The 23,551-nt window shown below is 38.5% G+C and overlaps 1 protein-coding gene across 1 annotated transcript in view; it reads right to left on the bottom strand.

Moving 5' to 3' along the window:
- LOC150075078 (uncharacterized) overlaps positions 1 to 23,551 on the bottom strand; it is a 275,156-nt gene that overhangs the window by 124,202 nt on the left and 127,403 nt on the right. Inside the window, exons 8-9 of the mRNA XM_090389084.1 lie at positions 17,612 to 17,827; positions 5,015 to 5,261 (exon numbers count right to left, since the gene is read on the bottom strand). Coding sequence (XP_090245210.1) covers positions 5,015 to 5,261; positions 17,612 to 17,827 — 463 coding nt within the window. The remainder of the gene's footprint in view (positions 1 to 5,014; positions 5,262 to 17,611; positions 17,828 to 23,551) is intronic.

The following is a 23,551-nucleotide window of genomic DNA, read 5'->3' as shown; positions in this document are numbered from 1 at the left end:
ACAAGAAACGGTTAGCAGCTTGAGGAGTTCCTGTCCAACTCTCCTTTGCAGTGTTAAATCAACGGAACAATCTACCAACCTTCTGCAATATAATGTGGGAGGCAACCATTTGACATTAACTTTGCCACTAGAAATATTGTGGGGTAGTATCACCAGATGGACAATTCAGGACTTGTGGACTATAGGGTCATCACATATCAGCTCTCCAGAACCCTTGTCAGATTTCCAGCTCCTAAATGAAATTTTAACAGATATGCAATAAGCAAAGCCAACTGGGAGCTCTTTAAGTCCTAGCTGACCACCTCCACAAGACAGATGACAATAGAGCAAAACCAACAGCAACAGTCAAATGCACTCCAGTAGGAAATAATAAGGATAATTACTAGTGCATGTGACAAGGCAATAAGCAAGAAGAAGAACCCTGCTCCTGGTGCCATTCCCTGGTGGCACCAGGACCTTCAATGACTTTGTAGGGAGGTGAAATGCCTTCCAGCTGGAGAGTTGTTGTTGTTTGGTTTTTAGGAGCATTAGCAACTAAGGCCATATTGCTCTGGGGATATGAGGTGGTCATTCCCTGACCTTTCCGCATCCTCTGTATTTGGTGGTCACGGGCTCGAACCCCGATCTAATCAAGAAGCATGTGCTACGCACTGCTGTACCTACCCACCTGGCTACGGAGGTGCCTTAGCAGCAGGAGAGACAATCTTGGCTTGCCCCTGAAGTTGAAGCCCTCCGGCAACTATACAGGATTTTTTTTTTTGTTTGTTTGTTTTTTCTTTTAGGAGCATTAGCAACTAAGGCCATGTTGTTCCGGGATATGCGGTGGTCATTCCCTGACCTTTCCGCATCCTCCATATTTGGTGGTGACGGGCTCGAACTATACAGGGAAGCCAGGAACATGTATACAGCAATAATCAGGAAGTGTAAGTGGCAATCCTGGGAGGAACTGGTATCTGCAACAGGGAACATTGACTCCTGGGGAGTGGTGTTATAAAGTCACTGCCAACAAACTCCCCAGGGAGAGATTGTTACTTCTACTAAGATCCTCCACAGGACACAATGACTACCTCCTGGGAACAATCTATTGGTAACATCCTGGATGTGATGTTCCAAAAGTCAACGTGCCTTCTACTGCGGAACAACTCCAGCTATGCCATGAGAATCACCACTACTATGACATGTATAACCTGGAGCCCCTGTTTAGTATTGATGAGCTCCATGCTGCAACTGCTCTGATCAGGAACAGAAAATGACCAAGGACCAGACCTGTTAGAGCCTGAAATAGTCAAAAAGACTATCGAGTACACCCCAGAAATCATTTTAAATCTCCTTACTGCTGTTTGCAAACTGGAAAATTCTCAAGCGATTGGAAAACAGCCAACTTGAAACTCATCTTTAAGAACCCCACCAAACCTCCAGAGTTACCAGAATCCTACTGCCCAATCGCACTTCTTCTATCCTGAATAAACTATTTGAAAGATTACTCCAAAAAGAATCTTACAGCACTATGAAAGTGCCAACATGCCTTCACCAAAATAATATTTGTTTAGACCCGATTCCTCCATGGTTGACGCCTTACAGAATCTCTTCACTGCTGACACTGATAAGAAGTATTTCTTGATTATTGCCATCGACTTCGCTCTGACTTTCAACTCTCTTTGGTGGCCAAGTGCCCTTGGCAGATTTTGCAGAGCTTCCATCCCTAAAAATCTTTATAAGACCATTAAATCATATCTCTCGAATAGATCCATCATGATTAATGCTTCATATCAGAAAGTCTCCGGAAATGTCTTTTGCGGCTGCCCACAGGGTTCGGCCCTAGGACCTTGATTATGGAATATTGTTTTGGATGACTTCCTCAACATTGATCTGGGAGAGGTAAAATCTCAAGTATACACTGATGATCTTATTATCACTGTGGCTGCGGACTCCAGGGCCGGGCTTGAGACCCTTGCTAATCATACCCTTTGCAGTCTCCAAAGCTTGACAAAAGAGCCTTCAAATATCTCCAACCAAAACTAACTCTATAATCTTGAAAGGCAAACTCAACACTGGAAGACCACCCCAAATAAAAACAGATAGAAAGACCATTAAATTGTCAACGCAAATGAAGTACCTTGGAGTTATGCTCGATGCCAACCTCCCATTCAAACCACATCTGAAATACCTGCGAACCAAAATCCGGATCTATGCTGCTCTTGTTGCCTGAGTCTCACGCTGGGACTGTGGTCTTAAGCAAAGAACCCCCTCATTATTCTATAAGGCTGTTTTTATACCTATCATCACATATGCTTCAGGACATAGTGTGTATCTGTCAGTGGTCCCCCACAAAACTGCAAAAAAGTGCCACTGTGAAGAAACAAAATCTGCCAAGGCCAGATGAGCATGTCAGTAGTGCATGTACTGTGGATATAGATATAGTGTTGTTCATCTGGCCTCTCAGTTACTGGAAGGCCCGTCACCAGGAAGAGGCATTCCAGCATCTGTCGATGGCACAAGGAACCAGACCAGGTCAGTAGAGGGATGCCTGTTGGAGTCCAGTCCCCCCCCAGCAGAGATAGTTTAGGTGTTGGTAGTTAATAGATTTGTCCATTACTTTACAAAGAGTAGAAGTGCAATGCAATGATAATTGAATGGGAGGTATTTGTCACCCTTTTTAAGAATTTGCTGGATGTGAGCAAATTTCCAAGCAGAAGAAAAAACACCTGTGGAATAAGTGAAAAAAAAGTGACATAAAACAGGAGTGAGCTTAGGAGCACAGGTTTTGAGAACAAGTGGAGAAATACCATCAGGACCTGGCACTTTCTTGGCATCAAGACGGCTCAAAATTCTTCTGACCTCCTTTTCATGAAAGGCCACAAGAGGCATTTGAATGGAGTGTAGTGAGAATGGTAGGTGTTTACCAAGGTCATCAATACAAGGTTGTTGTTGTTGTTATTTGGTTTTTAGGAGCATTAGCAACTAAGGCCATATTGCTCCGGGATATGCGGTGGTCATTCCCTGACCTTTCCGCATCTTCCGTATTTGGTGGTGATGGGCTCGAACCCCGGTCTAATCAAGAAACGTGTGCTATGCACTGCTGCTCCTTTCCACCTGGCTATGGAGGTGCCATCAATACAAGGATAAGAAGAAAAGTAGGATGCCAGTAGGTTGGCTTTATATTTAGCTGAGATGGCAACAGAACCATCAGGTATTAACACAGGTGGGAGCAGAGATGGGCTAAAGCTGTGGCCAATAACTTTGGGAAGAGACCAGAATGCTCAACTACCATTTGGACAAGAAGCAAGTTTTCTGCTCTTAGTCCATTCAAAATCTAGTTTGGGCTGATTAATAAATGCTTTACAATTGTTTCAAGCTCTGGTGTAGGCAGAAAATTAATCTGAGATCTGGATGCAAGCCAAATGCGACATGCAACGCTCTTATCTTGAACAGCTTTAGCATACTTAGCATACATATTATTTCAGTTTTTCAGAATAAACTACTCTTTTTTGCAAAAAATTGCCAGAAACATTGACATCATTCAAAATATCCAAAAAAAAAAAACATTTAAACATTTATATTTGCATATCTTTGCAACTCGTACTAACATGACCCATTATATTGGGTTGATTTATGTTCCTGATAAAAAGAGAAATACTGTTCACTACAATTTAATTCAAAGAAGGATGAGTGAGAATTCTAATGAGAATCCTACAAAAAAAATACTTTATACTGCATCAGTTGCTATAACATGTTATAATGTCCATTACCAAGCTATCCCTTTGGTTTTCTAACCTAATTTAGTACCAGGTGGGCAAAACAACTCAACTTTAGAAGCTTGTATAACATGTATTTAATGGCCCATCTCCATAATTTTTTTCTCATTAAATACAGACAGAGAAATGTTACTGTACTCACACTGTTTATAAACATGATATTCTAAAAGTAGCAGTTTTTTTTTTTTTTTTTTTTACCTTTGTTAGAGAGTTCAGTGAAGACATTATGTCAACCTTGGGCTTTATGTAAGAACTGCAGGTTTAAGAACCCCTAGCACTAATTATCATAAATTCACTAGTCTTGCCTGACAACAGCAAAAGACAATCCCAAAACACATGAACCACAACAGCATAAATATGCCTTAATTCTAAATGAACTGAATTTAACAGGTGGCAGACATAATAATAGCCAGTATGATGTGTGACACCATATACAAACAGGATGGCACTGATACATTATGGCAATAATATGCAAGGCTCTGGAACTGTTCAACAGTGATATAGAGATACGTCCACAAGAAAAGTTAAAATTCAGGAACTCCCACAAACATTCTATTAGATTGATGATAGGCAATTAAAAAGGGTAGAGCAGATATGCAACTTCATCCTCAAGGATCTTTGAGCTACTGCTTGACAATATGGACTGTGTAATGTGTAGCATTGTCATACTAGAAGATACCCATTCCAGATAAGAAATGCTGCAGAAAGATGTGCACAGTCATTCAGATGTTTGTGTACTTCACACCAGTGAGGTAGCTGTTTACCCTTGACAGTTGATTAAGCCTGAACCCTTGACAGCTGATTGAGCATGACCTATAACATGAACATGATAGCATACTAGAAGGTACTATTCCTTTAGCTACTGCCACTTATCCACGACTCCAAAAAGTGAAGGATGACTTGTCAGACCATATCACATTCTGGCTGCAGAGTAGTCATCGGCCTGTTTCTTATCCACTAAACATGCTGACAGGTGCTATGAGCAGTTTGTTACAGAAGTCTGGCTACGGTATCCAGTTCTGTGTAGTTTTTTCTAACCATTTTCGTTGAGATGGTAGGTTTGAATGAACCACACTAAATTCTGCACACACAAACACGTTCAACATTACTTGTTTTGTTGTGCTTTGCAATCTAGTAAAAGATGTCTGAAGCATAATAAAAGAGAACTTTTTATCAAAATTATAAAAGTTAAAATAAGACAAAATTCATGAGGATAAATTAGACTGATGTCAAAGATTTTTTTTTTTTTTTGTATTTACCAATTTTAATAACTTCCGATTCTGAAATTTCATTATAACACAGTACGTTATTCTCTTCTATATCACCCCTCTTTTCATTTTTTCTTTCAGAATTATCTGTTTTTCCATTTTGGAACAGTGGATCCCAGCAGAAGCCAGAAACATCCTTGGCTATAAATGGAGTCGTCTTGACATGTCGAGTCCCCCAGAAGTATATAACATTTTCAGCAGTTCCTGCTACAGTGAAGTCATTTCCACACTGCACCATCTGGAAAATAAAAATATAGATCAGAACGGCAAATAAAATAAATTAGAATTAGTATTAATAAGGCACATGATGCAAGACAGCACGCTTATATAGCATCAGCCAAAAAAAAAAAAAAAAAAACCCCATCTCATTTCACCCATCCACTCGCTCCAAATGTTTGTCTAGTTCTGCTTTGAATCTATTTAAGTTATCAACTTCTACTACGACAGATACAAGTTTGTTCCAGTAATCAACCACCCACTGGCTGAAGGCAAACTTCCACACATCTGTCCTACAACTGTCTTTCCTCAATTTGACTTTATATCCTATCAGGCAATTATTCTGAGCAAGAGGAAGAATCCCATCTGAATTCAGTATTCTCAAACAATTCAAAGTTTTATACACCTCAATCAGTTCACCTCACAGGTGCCTAGTCTCCAGACATTGCAATTTACAGAACTTAAACCTTTCTTCGTAAGAGCAACCCTTTGTTCCATTCACCATTCTCATTGCCCTTCTCTGTACTCAATCCAGCAGCTCTACATCCTTCTTAAAATGAGGCATCCAGACCTGTGTAGAGTACTAAGGGTATGGCCTAACCATTGCCTTATACGAGGGGATAATCACCTCCTTATCCCTGCTAGAAAAATTCATGTACACGTATTTCATTGACAAGACACCATGAGCTAATCTTGCAGACCATCCGCACTGCTCAGAAAACTTCCTATCTGCCTGCACAATTACTCCAAGGTCCTTTTCATTCTCTACCACTGTCAGTGTAGTACCACACAGTTGAAACATTATGCTGGGGATACTGCTTCCCATATGCAGTACTTTACATTTGTCAATGTTAAGCTTTAGTTGCCACCTCTCAGCCCATCTGCTGAACTTTTCTAGATCATGATGCAGCAGCATACTATCATTTGTAACAGTGGATCCCAGCAGCAGAGAGAAACATTCTTGGCTATAAAGGGAGTTGTCTTGACATGTCGAGTCCTACAGAAGTATATAACATTTTCAGCAGTTCCTGGTGAAAATGTTATATACTTCTGGGGGACTCGACAAAAAACTTCTGAGGTATCATCTGCAAACGTGGACATTAAGCCTGATATACCATCATCAATATCATTAATAAATACAGAAAACAACAATGGACCCAACACTGAACATTGGGGGACTCCACTTATAACATTAGTCCACGAAGAGAAGTGTCCATTGATTACCACTCTCTGTCTTCTCCCACTCAACCATCCCTTTATCCATAGCAGCAATTTGCCTCTAATGCCACTGCTCCAATTTGCGCAGCAGTCTTCTATGTGCAACAGTATCAAAAACCTTTCTAAGATCCAAATATATGATATCAAAATTATTCTTTGCATCCTGTTCCTTCATGACCACATCATAGTATCCAATCAAATTGGTCAGACAAGACATCCCCTTAACAAACCCATGCTGTCTATGCTATAACTGAAGTCTTGTCTAGATGATCCTGCTGATCCTGCAGTGCTTCTTTAACCAGTGCCTCCATTAATTTACCTAGAACACAAGTTAAACTAACAGGTCTGTAATTATTTATGTCACCTTTTGAATCCTCCTTTGTGAATTGGGGTCATGTTTGCACATTTCCAGTCCGTGGGTGTCTCCCGTGGGTCCAAGGAAGCTCTCATAATTATGGCTAAGGGTTTGCTTACTTCCTTTGCTGCCTCCTTTAATATAACTGGATAGATCCCATCCACCCCAGGTGCCTTTCTTATGTTTATATTCAACAATTTCTCCTCCACTCTGCGCTCAGTTAATACAAAATCGTCTAGCTCACTGAAAAAGTTTAATTCACGTCTGGCATCCCCCCCCCGAATAACTCCTCATGTATGAATGTAAAATACTCATTTTGTTTGTCAGCGACCTGAGCATGATCATCAACAGTTGAATCATCGATATCAAGTGGATCAATCTGATTCATCCCTTCCTTCTAGATTTTAATTAAGTAAAGAACTCTTTGCTGTTTTTATTTGCATCCTTTGCCAAAGATGTCTCGTAATCTGCCTTTACCTGCCTAACCTCCTTTGTGACTTGGTTACAGACCAGCTTATATCTTCCATGGGATTCCGTGTCACCTGTTAATTTATGTATCCCATGCATTTTATTTCTGTGCCATATGTCTCATCAGTTCATCTGACATCCATTTAGGCCTAAACCTTAAACAATATTGCTTGGTTGGTATGAAAAGTCTAGTAGCTTCCAAGATTGATTCTTTGAATGTTTCTCATTTTGAATTTGCTGTTGGTAACATCATCAGTTGGTCCCGTCATATAGAATTTAAATGCTGTCTCAGCCCCCTTAGTCACCTTTACGAAAGAAAAACCCTTCCCTTTACTCCTGGTGGTAGTTACCTCTTTGAGTAAATTCCACTTCAGCATACTATGATCACTGCCACCTAGTGGTTCCTTTATGTGCAGATTCTTAATGTATAAAGAATTACTACTGATAATCAAATCAAGACTATTAGTCCTTCTAATTGCCTCCCAAACATACTGCTGTAGAAAACAATCATCCAATAAAACCACAAAAGACTGGCTATTGTGTGATTGATCAACCCACAAATTCCAAGCATTATCTAGGAAATTAAAATCCCTCATTACAAGTCACTCTGATTTACTGGCCCACTCTATTTCTCTGTACAGTTGTTTATTATACTAATCTGATTCATTAGACCTGCCACGGGCAAAGGTTGTCTCAGAGGCAAAGGATGATCACGGTGTAGAGCGGATATCATCTTTTAAGGGCACAAAAGGAGATATCGTACATGTTGGAACTAATGATATTAAGAGTAGGAGACCGGCAGAATTACTTAACAAGTACAGGTCAAAAAAGCCGTGAAAAAAAAAAGCCTTGTCAATCAATTCGGCCCTGGAAAGATTGTGCAAGGCTCAAGGGCGTAGAATTTTTTTCGGCCTGGTCTGTACTTGTTAACAGGAGAGACTGCTTCTACAGGGATGGGATACACTTAAATAGAAAGGGTGCAAGAATATTTGCTGATGCTACTGAGGCAGTGTTAGGGGGGTCGGAAAACTGCTAGCTTGGAGGGATACAAGGACTAATAGATTAACATTAGCCACTAGCAGAGGGGAAGTGATTCTTGCACTGCTTCAATTGGAATGAGCAGAAGCCTGGAAAACAAGATGCAGGATAATTCAGAGACTGCTGGGAGTCATTGCGGTACAAGTAAACACATGGGTGGTGTTAGGGTAGCTAAGAATAGGAACAGGTGCATGTATACTTGCGTGTACACCAATTCTAGGAGTTTGGTAAATAAATTTGAAGAATTTGAGGTATAGCTCAAAGCATCAAAGGCGGATATTGTTGGGATATCAGAGACATGGTGTCACACAGATATAAGGAATGCACAACTGGAATTTGGGGAGTACGTCTACAGAAAGGATAGGAAGGGAGTTAGGGTTATGCTATTAGTTAAGAAACACATAAAATCGAAGGAAGTGAAGCCAGTCGAAATCGCTGGACAGTGCAGTGTCGAGTCAGTTTGGTGTGACATAAGCATTGGGAGATCAAAATTGAGAGTAGGAGTGTGCTATAGGCCTAATGACTCTGATGAGTATAATAAGAACCTGTACAGGGAAATAGTGTGGGCCAGTAAATCAGAGAGTCTTATAATGGGAGATTTTAATTTCCCAGATATTGACTAGAATTTGTGGGTTGGTCACTCACACACTAGCATGGCTTTTGTGGGTTTATTGGATGATTGTTTTCTACATCAGCATATTCGGGAGGCAACTAGAGGCAGTATTACTCTTTATTTGATTATCAGAAGTGATTCTTCATGCATTAAGAATCTGCAGATAAAGGAACCACTAGGTGGCAGTGATTAAAGTGTGCTGAAGTGGGATTTACTCAAAGATGTAACTACCATCAGGGGTAAAGGGAAGGGTTATTGCTTTTGTAAAGTCGACTACGATCGTCTGAGACTGTATTTAAATTCTATACAGTGGGACCAACTGATGATGTTACCAACAGCAAATTCAAAATGGGAAGCATTCAAAGAACTCATCTTGAAAGCTATTAGGCTTTACATACCAAGTAAGAAATATTGTTCAATGTTTAGGCCTAAAAGGATGTCAGATGAAGTAATGAGACATATGGCAGAGAAGAAAAATGCATAGGATACATATAAATTAATTAACATGTGACATAGAAGCCTATGGTAGATATAAGTTGATCTGTAACCAAGTTACAAAGGTGGTTAGGCAGGTGAGGGCAGATTACGAGAAATCTTTGGCAAGGGATGCAAAGAAAAACAGCAAAGAGTTCTTTACTTAAGTAAACTCTAGAAGAAAGGGGATGAATCAGATTGGTCCACTTGATATCGATGGTTCAATTGTTGATGATCCTGCTCAGTTAGCTAACAAACTAAATGGATATTTTGCATCAACATTCACACATGAGGAGTTATTCAGTGAGGGGAATGCCAGAGGTGTATTCAACTCTGGCAGTAAGCTAGATAATCTTGTAATAACTGAGAGTAAAGTGGAAGAGAAATTGTTGAAGATAAACACAAGAAAGGCTCCTGAGGTGGATGGGATCTATCCAGTTATATTAAAGGAGGCAGCAAAGGAAGTAAGCTAATCCTTAGCCATAATTACGAGAGCTTCCTTGGACTCAGGGGAGGTACCCATAGACTGGAGATGTGCAATATGACCCCAATTCACAAAGGAGGAACAAAGGTTGACACAAGTAATTATAGACCTGTGAGTTTAACTTCTGTTCCAGGAAATTTAATGGAGGCACTGGTTAAAGAAGCACTGCAGGATCATCTAGAAAAGACTTCAGTTATAGCTCGGACACAGCATGGTTTTGTTAAGGGGAAGTCTTGCCTGACCAATTTGATTGGATACCATGATGCAGTCACAAAAGATCTGGATGCAGGGAATACCTTTGATGTTATATTCTTGGATCTTAGAAAGGCTTTTGATACTGTTGCATATGGAAGACTACTGCACAAATTGGAGCAGTGTGACATTGGAGGCAATGTGCTGCTATGGATAAAGGGGTGGTTCAGAGGGAGAAGACAGAGAGTGGTAATCAATGGACACTGCTCATTGTGGACTAATGTTATTAGTGGAGTCCCTCAGGGTTCAGTGTTGGGTACATTATTGTTTTCTGTATTTATAAATAATATTGATGATGGAATATCAAGCTTAATGTCCAAGTTTGCAGACGATACAAAGGTTGTCAGGGTTGTTAAATACACTACTGACGCTATGCTGCTGCAACAGGATCTGGAAAGGTTGAGCAGATGGGCTGAGAGGTGGCAAATGAAGTTTAACATTGAAAAATGTAAAGCATTAGCATTAGTAAAGTACTACATGTGGGAAGCAGCAATCCCAGAGCAACGTATCAATTCTGTGGTACTACACTGACAGTGGTAGAGAATGAAAAGGACCTGGGGGTAATTGTGCAGGCAGATATGAAGTTTTCTGAGCAGCAGATGGGCTGCAAGAGTAGCTCATGGTGTGTTGTCAATGATATACAGGAATTTTTCTAGCAGGGATAAGGAGTTGATTATTCCCTTGTATAAGGCAATGGTCAGGCCACACCTTGAGTACTGTATACAGGTCTGGAGGCCTCATTTCAAGAAGGATGTAGAACTGCTGGAATGGGTACAGAGAAGGGCAACAAGATTAGTGAATGAAACAAAGGGTTTCTCTTACGAAGACATGATACTGCCATGGAGGATGTCTCTGTATGTGCGCGATGCAAGGAGTGTAAAGAAATCAGGCGACAACTCAGCGTTGTTATGGGCCTATATGAGAGCTTGAAGGACAGGGTGGATGTCCTCGTAGGATTAAAAGTGAGGGGTCCATCAAGCTCTCAGTTGCCCACACCAACGCCAGAGCTTGCACTTGGGCATCATGCAACACAGAGGCAACCCCCAAGGCAGAATGCGCTGGTCCCAAAGGAACTAGTAGTTGTTGGTGACTCTATTGTCAGGGAAACGGGAAACATGCTTTGTAAAAAGGATAGGTGGAACAGGACCAGGGTACTTTTGCCAGTGGCAAAGGTTGATGATGTTGTAGAGCGGATATCATCTTTTAAGGGCACAAAATGTGATATAATTGTACACATCGGCACTAATGATATTAAGAGTAGGAGACTGGCGGAATTACTTAACAAGTACAGGTCACTGTTGAAAAAAAGCCGTGAATTAGGGTTGAATTTGAAAGTGTCTGCAATTCTGCCCAGACACGATAGGAGGGAGTATATGATGAGAGTCCTGTCGATCAATTCGGCCCTGGAAAGATTGTGCAAGGCTCAAGGGGTAGAATTTTTTTCAGCCTGGTCTGTACTTGTTAACAGAAGAGACTGCTTCTACAGGGATGGGATACACTTAAATAGAAAGGGTGCAAGAATGTTTGCTGATGCTATCGAGGCAGTGTTAGGTGGGTCGGAAAACTGCTAGATTGAGGGGATACAAGGAATAATAGATTAACAGTAGCCACTGGCAGAGGTGAAAGTGATTCTTGCACAGCTTCTATTGGAATGAGCAGCAGCTTGGAAAATAAGATGCAGGATATTTCAGAGACTGCTGGGAGTCATTGGGGTACAAGTAAACACATGGGTTGTGTTAGGGTAGCTAAGAAAAAAAACAGGTGCATGTATACTTGCATGTACACCAATGCTAGGAGTTTGGTAAATAAATTTGATGAATTTGAGGTATTGCTCAAAGCATCAAAGGCAGATATTGTTGTGATATCAGAGACTTGGTGTCAGAGAGATATAAGTAATGCAGAACTGGAATTTGGGGAGTACAACGTCTACAGAAAGGATAGACAGGATAGGAAGGGAGGAGGGGTTATGCTATTAGTTAAGAAACACATAAAATCCAAGGAAGTGAAACCAGTCGACATCGCTGGACAGTGCAGTGTCGAGTCAGTTTGGTGTGACCTAAGCTTTGGGAGATTTAGAAATCTTGTAGCATCCATGCCTCGCAGGGTATGAGCTGTTTTGGCTGTACGTGGAGGACCAACATCGTATTATTTAGGTGGTCATAATGTTTTGGCATAGTATAAAGCACTATGCTATTTTTAAAATTAAAGAAATAGTATGAATTAAAGAATTAAAAATTTTAAAATAAAAATAAAAATTTATGAATTAAAGAAATTAAACGAATTATGAAAGAATGCCAGTTTTGAGAAAAGCATATGTTATATTTATTTAGAAACAAATTGTATGGATTTGGTGCTACTGTAATTAACAAAATGATTTTGAGAAATTGTCAAGATCACGGAGAGACAGCTGTTAGTAACTGCTCAAGTGATTTAAAGGTCTAATTATGCCAAATGCCGAGTAGTTTATTTTATTTGTCAGGGAAACTAGAACTCCTGATGGTGAAATTTCTCAATCATCAGAAAAGCTTTTATGAAATATTGATGACATCTCCAAATGCTAAGAGTGTAAGTTACTTTGTGACTTCTAGACTGAAAAAAGCAATGCCACCTGCTGTTAACAAATGAATATGAACAACAACAAATATTGGCTTAGTTTTTCACATACGTATGACAGTACAGCAGGAAAACAAATTTTATAATTGGAAATGCAGGAAGTTTTGCCAGTTTGAGGACAAAAAAAAAAAAAACCAACTGTCTGCTTTTAACAAGTGAATATAAACATAGATTTAGTTTTTTAGATTGTTGATATGAAGTATAAATAGAAGGCAGTATAATAATTGAACTAGTACAGCTGGAAAACAAATTTCATAGTTGGAAATGGTTGCAGTGCCATGACATTTGATTGAATTAGGACTACAAAAAAACAATGTCCCCTGCCATTAACAATTGAATATAAACATCAACAAATAGCTATTAAGCTTTGCTGATTGTTTATATGAAATCACAAAGTTTTAATATGTTAATTTTATTTCTTTTATTTATATCATCAATTTCAAAGATAAAATTAAAAAAAAAATTACAGAAATAAATTAATAAAGTATAACTTGTACTATTTGGAACGTTTACAATTGTGGGCAAGTCCGAATTGTCAACATAGTCTGATTGTAATTCTATAAATATATAATAAATAATGAGTGGATTGTGGCTTTAAAAAAAAAGAAAAGATTTTAAGTCATATGAGTTCAAAAAGAGAAGATTCTAAGATAGGAAATCTCCTCTTTTTGAACTAACAGACATATGCACAAGTACCACCTTGTGGTACTTGTGTATATGTCTGTAAATAATTAGCAAATAATTAGGGCAACTGATATGAATAGTGGTTGAAGCAATTGATAATTGAGATTTCTGGCAGAAAAAGTAAACAAGGCTTAGCAGGTAGAAATAGACATCACTGATACTGGAACTGTGATCATATATTTATGCACTGATGTAGATGAAGCAAAAAAGTTGTGGGTGGGGACTTGTTGCATGAATTGAAATTTTGCGATATAGCATGCATACACGCATTAGCATTAGTTGAGGCATATGATGCAAGAAAGCAGGCTTACAGAGCATCAGCCAAAAAAAAATAAAAAATTCCCATTTCACCCATCCGGTCACTCCAAATGTTTGTCTAGTTCAGCCTTAAATTTATTTAGGCTATCAACTTCCACAACAACAGATGGAAATCTGTTCCAGCAAGCAATCAACCAGCTGGCTAAAGGCAAACTTCCACACATCTAATCTACAATTGTACCGATCCACAAGAAAGGTGATAACCGGGACTGCAAGAACTACCGTGGCATCAGCCTCCTTTCCATCATCGGAAAGGTCTTTATGAAGATCATCCAGTCAAGACTGCAAAAACATCGCGAGCAAACCAGTCGAGAAGAACAGGCAGGATTTAGACCCGGGCGAGGATGCTGTGATCAAATCTTTGCCATTCGTCAGCTGATGGAGGAGAGGATCCGGTGTGGACAGCGAACTGTCATTGTTTTCATTGACTTTAAGTCTGCTTTCGACTGTGTCCACTGGCCTGCCTTATGGAAACTACTAGAGGTTGAACATGTACCTCGAAAAGTCATCACACTCCTCAAAACTGCATACAACGGTTTAACCAGCCAGGTGCGCATCCAGAACAATTTATCTGAGGAATTTACCATCCAAACTGGAGTCCGCCAAGGGGATGTAGTCTCCCCGTTGCTTTTCAACATCGTGGTTGACGCCATTATGAGGCAAGCATTCAGAAACAGACAGGGCATACAATATGACAAGGATCACTATGTGACTGACCTGATGTTTGCTGATGATAGTGCTATCCTCGCCGGTAACGACGCTGAAGCCACGGACATCCTCTATGACATTGCCCGCATTGCCCGGCCATACGGTTTGAAGATCAATGCTGGTAAGACAAAGGCCCTGACAACAGATGGGTCGCAAGCCACCATCTATCTCGAAGGCGTCCAGATTGAGCAAGTGCAGGACTTTAAATACCTTGGGTCGCTGGTCCAGGAGAAGAAAGTTGCATCCACCATGGAAATCCACAGCAGAATTGGACAGGCGGCCACTGCGTTCGCCTCGCTCAAATGGTGTCTGTGGAAGAGGACCAACATTTCCACAAAGACTAAAATCCGACTCTTCCGGACTTTGATCCTGCCCATTCTTCTTTACGGATCGGAAACATGGATTTGTCTCAAGTTAGATTTGAACAAACTTGAGGTATTCCAAATGCGATGCCTGCGGCAGATCTTGGGCATCTCTCTTCGCGACCGCATCACTAATGATACCATCCGCGCCAGATGCCAACAGCAACCAACCATTGCCAACCAAATCCAGAAGCGAAGGCTCAGATGGTTTGGCCACGTATGTAGAATGGGCACGAACAGAATACCATCCACACTCCTTTGGAGACAACGACCCACCCAATGGAGCATCCAACGGACCGTGCCTAGGAAAACGTGGGCCAAGCAAGTGGAAGATGACTTGAAGAGCCAATGTCTCGACCTTAACCAGGCCAGGACTGAAGCCATGGATCGTAAGGTATGGAAGAACATCACAGAGCAAGTCCGAAACCCTGCGGCACCTACAGCAGCATACTGGTTGCGTGGCCAACCGCCTCCCCCAGCTGCCAGCTAAGGACCAAAGAAGAAGAAGAATCTACAATTGTCTTTCCTCAATTTGAATCCATGCCCCCTCAGGTTCTTAATCTGAGTAAGCGGAAGTATTCCATCAGCACTGAGCCTGCACAAACCATTCAAGGCTTTGTACACCTCAATCAGATCACCTCACAGGTGCCTAGCCTCCAGCTGCTGTAATTTGCAGAACTTAAGCCTCTCTTGGTAAGAGCACTGTTTTGTTCCTCTCACCAATCTTGTTGCCCTTCTCTGTACTTGTTCTAGCAACTCTACATCCTTCCTAAAATGAGACCTCCAGACCTGTACGAGTACTCAAGGTGTGGCCTGACCGTTGCCTTATACAAAGGTATAATCACCTCCTTGTCTCTGCCAGCAAAATTCCTATATATCATTGAAAAACTGCATGACCTGCTTTGGCAGCCTGTCTGCACTGTCAGAGAACTTCATATCCAACTGCACAATTACCCGCAGATTGTTTTCATTCTCCACCTCCCTGAGTGTATTACCACACAGTTGGTACATTTCTCTTGGGTTACTGCTACCCATATGCAGTATTTTGCATTTGTCAATATTAAACTTCAGTTGCCACTTCTCAGCCCATCTACCTAACTTTTTTAGATCCTGTTGCAGTAGGATACTGTCTTTACTATCATTAACAACCCTGCCAACCTTTGCATCATCTGCAAACTTGGACATTAAGTCTGATATACCTTCATCAATATCATTAATAAATACACAAAACAACATACAAGAATATACCAAGCTCCTTTACACAGCATGGCCTCAGCAGTGCCTCCAGCATGTACACTACTCAGACTCCCTCCAGTCAGAGGCTACCAGAGTAGATGCAGAGAGATTATACACTGGATGATTCAATTCCTTACTATAAAGTTACCAGCAGGTTATTATATACATTGGTCATTGTGAATTTAGAAATGTGACGGTTCTTTTTTTTTTTTTCCCCAACATCTCTTTTTTATTATATGGAAAAGATACTATACAAACATCAAATATTTATGAGAAAGGTATATACCTCCATAAATGAATGATATAGTTTCTACGTAACTTAGCTTTATACTGATTTTGGCCATGGAATGAAATACTAGATAAATATTTCATTAATTATTAATTCCTAATATTCTCAATGAATATTTGATATTTCTTGATATCTTGTATCAAGACAATGTTAGAAGATGGACAGGTGATATGGGAAGTACTGGCTTTTTTAATATTAATCATCCTATTTACCAATTATTACAGACCTGATATTATAGATTTGAACAGTCTTTCATATTTGCATTAACTAAAAAACAATTACACTCAGTGATTATCTAAATGGAAGTAAGGTATGCACAATTTATTTAAAATTATTTGTTTTGTTTCTTTCTCAAACCTGAAAATGCAGGTTAAGAACCCAAACAATGTCAAAATTTATAATTTAAGTGCAGGAAAATCACTTCCAGAGGTCAGTACTTTTGAAATATTAAATTAAGAAATAATATTCGTGAAAATATTTGTACTAATTGCTCGTATATTTTAATGTTGAATACGTTATTAATAAGTTACAAATATTCAGCAATTTCTATTAATGCTGTGTTTTATATTGATATAATTTTACGTAGGAAATAATAAAAGTAATATACGATATAAGTTACACTTTTTGTTTTTTTATGCAACTGAGATTGCATAATGGTATTATATTATATTAAACATAACTACAGTGGGATTTATATATGGGGTAACTTGAGAGGCTGATTTCTCATGCAATGGAGTTGAAAAGTGCATATAAACATTCGGTTCCAAAATGATTAGAGCCGTGGCTGTTTGAATTCTAGGATGGTCTTGATTTATTTTTATTTAGTGTACCGTCCGTGTGTATAGATTACAGTGTTTGGTATATTGCATACCAAACACTGTAATCTGTTTCATTCACCTTCACATCATTAACCCCAGGGGCTCACATCTGGTGAGTGTGGGCTTGGCACACCCAGGGTCCTCTTCCTTGGTGATTCCCTTTTATTTCTCTCTCTCTCTCTCTCTTTCTCTCTCTCTCTCTCTCGGGGTAATTCAGAAATTTTTTTTTTTTTTTTGGCCGGTGCAGCATAAGCCTCAGGTTTCCTTGCACCATATGGCTAATAATAATAATAATAATTTGCAGAAGTTAATTTCTCATGAAGTATAAAAAAAACCATTAAATAAAAATTTAAATTCTCATTCATGTTTAAATCTTAATCAAAGATAAAAATAGTTCATATATCAAAATTATAATAACAAGAAAGAGAATGAATATACTTGCTGTCACAGTTTTATCTTGCATTGATTTTACAATCAGAGGAGAAAAATAATGGCGAGTATTTCCATAACCTAACTGGCCACTTTTATTGTATCCAAATGTAATTACATGTCCTGCTTCCACTAATAAAGCTGTGTGATTATTGCTCATTGAGATAGATACAACTCTTTGTCGCAACCATCTGAGACGTGTTGGTAGCAACTGCTTTTCAACTTCTGTCTGCATAATAAAAATTTAAACAACTGAAATTACAATGACATAAAATTACTTATAACTATTCTGAGAGAGAGTAAGAAAATTGGCTGCTATATGAGAATGTTAAATAAAATGTTAATTTCACATCCCATGTTCAGAAGCTTATAACACAAATGCACATGAATATTTATGATTTTTTTTTCTGATGATTATTCTATTACGGTAGTAATGACAGTAGTATTATTAATAACAGTAATCAGCAGTATTAAGAGTAGTAATAGCTATACTGATAGCAGGTAGTAGTATACTGCTTATAGCATGGTCATTTATAAATGTTTATCATTTATTTTTTTCCTTTTAGTCAACAATACTATAAGCAATCATTTTCATAATAGCAACAGATCCTTAAATTTTTTTATTCTCTACAGAAAGGCATACTGAAGTGTGACATATTCCAATCAAGAAACTTTTTCTCACTTACTGCTTAAACATTTTGTCCACCCAAATCTAGCTCGGTTTCCTTCATTAAACATTCCACAAATACCTCACAATTAATGAGAAAACAGAGAACAGACTCCACAAGCAAACTCCATGAAGTTTTTCAGCCTGTAAGTCAGTTTTAAACTAACTTACAAGGCTAAAAAACTGTTAATAATTATTGTTCCTGACATTATTTCACATTTCAAAAAGGAATTTACATCTTTCTGCTAACTATCTGTAGTTGTATACAACCTCTCCGAACTGTTTCAGTCATTACTATTATGCTGGCTGACTATCAAAGTACTAACTGCTTTCTGTATCCACAAGTTATAGAAAACAGTTTTCTATTAAAATCTCTCTCTTAGTTTGCAAGGAACAAAAATTTCAAAAATAAATTCTATTTATGCTAAGGAAGTGCAGTTAAATCATTAAGATTAGCTATGCCAGAAAACATTATATGGGAGGTACAGAACTCAGAGACTTTTTTTTGCTCCAGCTGAGTCTCCAGCTGTTGAATGTGAGAGATTACTGTATAAACTGGGTTTTATTGGCACATTAATAACTGAGGATATCATGTGCCAAAACCAGGTCACATAGAAGTACACAATTAATATTTCAGTAACCTAAAGAATTGGGTCACTATTGCAAAATATATAATAATAAAGATCCAAAAATAAATAAAATATAACAATAAAGGTACAACAACAAATAAAATACAACAGTAAAGGTATAACAATAAAAAGGTAAATTTTAAATAAGAGTAAAATGGTTAACTGATTTCAAATAACTAAAAACAGAAGACACACGGACATTACCAGATAAAATCACACTGGGTGTATAAGGCTCAGCCAGATAATTAAAAGCAGTAAAACATAAAACACATTTATGTCTATAATACTGTGGACACTCAGATAAAATATGGCGAATAGTTAAAAAGGTGCCACAATTCTCACAGGAGAGTCATCCGTCCTCCTCAGCAGGAACTGTATAAGCTGGAATGTGTTGATATCATGGGGTGATACCAACCATCTGTTTCCAGCCATACAGGGCTGGAAACAGAGGGTTGCAATTAATAGTAACTCTTCATATCAGGTTAATGTAAGTAGTGGAATTTGCCCCCTTCTCATGTGTCAGTTCTGGGAAAATGTTGTTTTTGATTTTCTTGAATGACATGGACAAATGGATGAAGGGTGTGATGTTAAAATCTGCAGATGATGTAAAGGATGGGAAAGTGGTTAATTATCAATGACAAGCAGCATTCTCTCAGAACAACTTGGAGAGGTTTCAAGAGTGGTCAAAAAAAGTGGCAGCTATGTTTTAATACAAGAAAAATGCAAAGTCATAGCAACTCCAAAATAATTTGTGAGAGTTTGTGTTGAGATGAATAATTTATTATTGTTGTGTTAAGTTTCAATAAATATCTTAATCCAAAACTCACATGATAATAATAGCACGTTATTATTTTATTGTGTATTTTTTTTTATTTCAAGGTGGGGTTGGCACTTACGATATGGATGGATGCAAAGTACTCCATGCATTATAAATGGGCAGTAAGGAAGGCCTAATGCCTTATCAGTCTTTTATTAAACAATTACATATAGAAATTGGGAGGTCATAATCCCACTATATAAGGCAATTTTAAGACTGCACTTGTAATGCTGTGTTCAAGTATGAACAACACACCTAAAGAAAGAAAGACATTGAGCTTCTTGAAGTGGGTTCAAAAACAGAAAGCCATTGTGAGTAAAGATTTGAAATATGTGGGCCTACAGAGTTTGGCAATTAGGCACTTTAGTGATTACCTTGATCGAGGTCTATAAGGCTCTGAGAAAGTATAGTAAAATGTATGAAGGCGAAATGGTGAAATTTTCACTATTATAAGTGATTGCAGAATGAGGACCCATAAGTTCAAATTATATGAAAAGAGATTTACACTGGATTGTAAGAAATTTTCTTTTAGGCAGCAAACTTATTAGTTACTGAAACAAGTTACCTTTGGAGATAACTAAGGCTGACAGCTTTGAGAAATTCAAAAGTCAGCTGAGTTTATTGATATGAGGAAAGAAACACAAAGGTAGTATATTTTCTTTTTTATATATTTTATATTATTTATTTCATTGTTATTTTCTTTTGTTTTTGGATGGTACAGCAAAAGGCTGTAGCTTCCTTGCATGATATGGTTAATACTAACTTAAATGAAGTTTATTGTTGCTGACCAACCTCCCAAAACTCTTCTTCAAAGGTATCAAAGGTTGAAATAATACTGGATAATCTGTTTTAATAAGAGAATGTTTTCTAGCCTTGTGGGGTAGAGAGGGAGGATTCGAATTACTTTGAAATTACGGTAAGCAATGTGAAAGATACTGAAACTAGTGGCCAGTTGGACATAGTGAAATTTACCACTCTGTTATTAATAAATTCAACAAAATTGGCTTAAGTCAACTTTCAATTTATTACTTACTTCTTTTAAACTTTTTGGGGTTTAAGCATAGGCAGAAAAAGGCTAAATGTGTGAAAACCATGGATCAGACTGTGGGAGTTTAGGATGGAATAAAAGAGACAAAAAAATTCATTCCAACAAGAAATATTTTGGGTATGTGCAATGTAAATGAAACATGAATCTTACATATCATTGTACTTGGTACTACCAAAATGCCAAACAACATAAGCTGAAAATAGACACAAGAAATCAGCTCTGTGGGAAAAGAGATTGTCTGTCTTGATCTGAGCTAACATTTTTTTGCATATTTTTTATAAGTTGGTGAGGAAAAGTTCAGAAAGTGTTCAGAGTGGTTAAATAAACAATTCAAGTAGTAGCTAGATGCATTTGAAATATCACCTCAAAAATGGAAGGAGTCACAGACAGAATAAGAAAATAGGTCATGCAAGATGAGTAGCACATCTGGGGACAAGTGAAAAGATTACATTAAGAAAATCTAACTGGGGGGGGGGGGGGGTCAGAGAATTAAAGATGAAAATGGATCTCACTAAGGTCGAAATTTAAATCATGCATGTTTGTGAAGCAAATTAGTAAGTTTTGGAAAGTATGAATTTTTTTGCTGCTAGGAGGATATCACTGGCTTGACTACCCACATTAAGTGAGACTCTGTGTGTGTGTGTGTGTGTGTGTGTGTGTGTGTGTGTGTGTGTGTGTGTGTGTGTGTGTGTGTGTGTGTGTGTTATACATGAAGAATGAAATGATAAATAATAAAAAGTTTTAGATATGCCACATATTTCAAATGTATCCAACTACCACTTAAAGCATAGTGTCAGCAGTTCTCCAGCCCTCAAAAAAAATTAACTATTTAAACTTTTTTTCCAGTTATAGCTGGCAGAGCAGAGAGAGCAAAAGAATCATTAGTTGATTTTACATAAGTAGTCACCATCACTATGACAGATATTTATAACACTTCTGAACCATTCACAAAGGGAATTACCCAGAGGTAAACATACCATATATATGCAGAGGTGTACTGAACTTCTTGACAAAAGTATGGTGTTGGTAGGATATGAGTACCTGAATCTGTACTCCTGACCTGTGAGGTATACAGAGTTCAGGTTCTCAAATGAATATTGCTTCCATATACTACAGCAATTACAGGAGTATTCATTTTTCACAAAAGATGACTTACCTAGCATTAGTAGAGACAAATGATGCAAGAAAGCAAGCTTAGCATTAGTAGAGGCATATGATGCAAGAAAGCGAGCTTATGCAGCATCAGCCAAAAAAAAAAAAAAACTTCCACTTCACCCCCTGTTCGTTCGAAATACCTGTCCAGCTGAGCCTTAAATTTATTTAGGCTATCAACTTCCACAACAAGGGATGGAAGTCTGTTCCACCAACAACTACTCGCTGGCTAAAGGCAAATTTCCGCACATCTATCCTACATCTGTCTTTCCTCAATTTGAATTTATGCCCTCTCGGGTGATTATCCTGAGCAAGAGGAAGAATCCCATCAGCATTGAGCATACTCAAACCATTCAAGGCTTTATACACCTCTATCAGATCACCTCGCCGGTGCCTAGTCTCCAGACTCTGTAATTTGCAAAACTTAAGCCTTTCTTCGTAAGAGCAACCCTTTGTTCCATTCACTAATCTTGTTGCCCTTCTCTGTACTCGTTCCAGCAGCTCTACATTTTTCTTGAAATGAGGCCTCCAGACCTGTATACAGTACTCAAGGTGTGACCTGACCACTGCCTTATACAAGGGAATAATCCCCTCCTTATCCCTGCTAGAAAAATTCCTGCATATCACTGACAAGACACCATGAGCTACTCTTGCAGCCCATCTGCACTGCTCAGAGAACTTCATATCTGCCTGCACAATTACCCCCAGGTCCTTTTCATTCTCTACCACTGTCAGTGTAGTACCACAGAGTTGATACGTTGCTCTGGGGTTGCTGTTTCCCATATGTAATACTTTACATTTGTCAATGTTAAACTTCATTTGCCACCTCTCAGCCTATCTGCTCAACCTTTCCAGATCCTGTTGCAACAGCATTGCATCAGTATAGTCCTTAACAACCCTGCCAATCTTTGTATGGTCTGAAAACTTGGTCATTAAGCTTGCTATGCCATCATCAATATTATTTATAAATACAGAAAACAATAATGAACCCAGGGGCGGATTTAGGCATGGTCTTTATGGGCTACAGCCCAGGGCCCCGTTCAATCAAAGGGCCCCTCCGAGGTAAAAAAAAAATAAAAACAATCTAAATTAAAAATTTAAGAAAAAATAAATTATACAAAATTTTTTTGTACCTAGATAAAGTTTAAATCGTTGGTTTGCAACACTATTGGATTTGAATAAAATATCAAATATCAATGTTTTAAATTACAGTAAATACAGCTTTGTCTTCTATCGCCTCTGTCGGTAAAATCAAAATATACTTTGTCATTTGTCAATTATGCAAATAATGTGGCAACGTCAGAATGGGGGGAGTGCAAGTCTAGCTCCTCTAAAGCGTAACTTTCACCGTTTGACATTTGAGGTTATGTATAGTACAATATACATAACCTCAGGAGCTAGAAGAAAACCTGGAAGACAAAGGCGGAGATGGATAGATGAAATTCATGAGTTTGTGGGTAGTAAATGGATGGCCAGTGCTCAAAACAGAAGGAACTGGAAAGTTGCTGGAGAGGCCTTCATCCTGCAGTGGATTGAAAATGGCTGATGATGATGATGATAGTACAATATAGTTGAATATTAAATAGTCATTCGTTCGGTGAAGTGTACTGTTCACGTGCTTCGTTTCTTCACTGGTAAGT

Source organism: Mastigoproctus giganteus, chromosome 14 (genome assembly GCF_048544385.1).
Source record: "Mastigoproctus giganteus isolate SK-2022 chromosome 14, ASM4854438v1, whole genome shotgun sequence".
Taxonomy (NCBI): domain Eukaryota; kingdom Metazoa; phylum Arthropoda; class Arachnida; order Uropygi; family Thelyphonidae; genus Mastigoproctus; species Mastigoproctus giganteus.
This window is presented reverse-complemented; position numbering and strand designations above follow the sequence as displayed.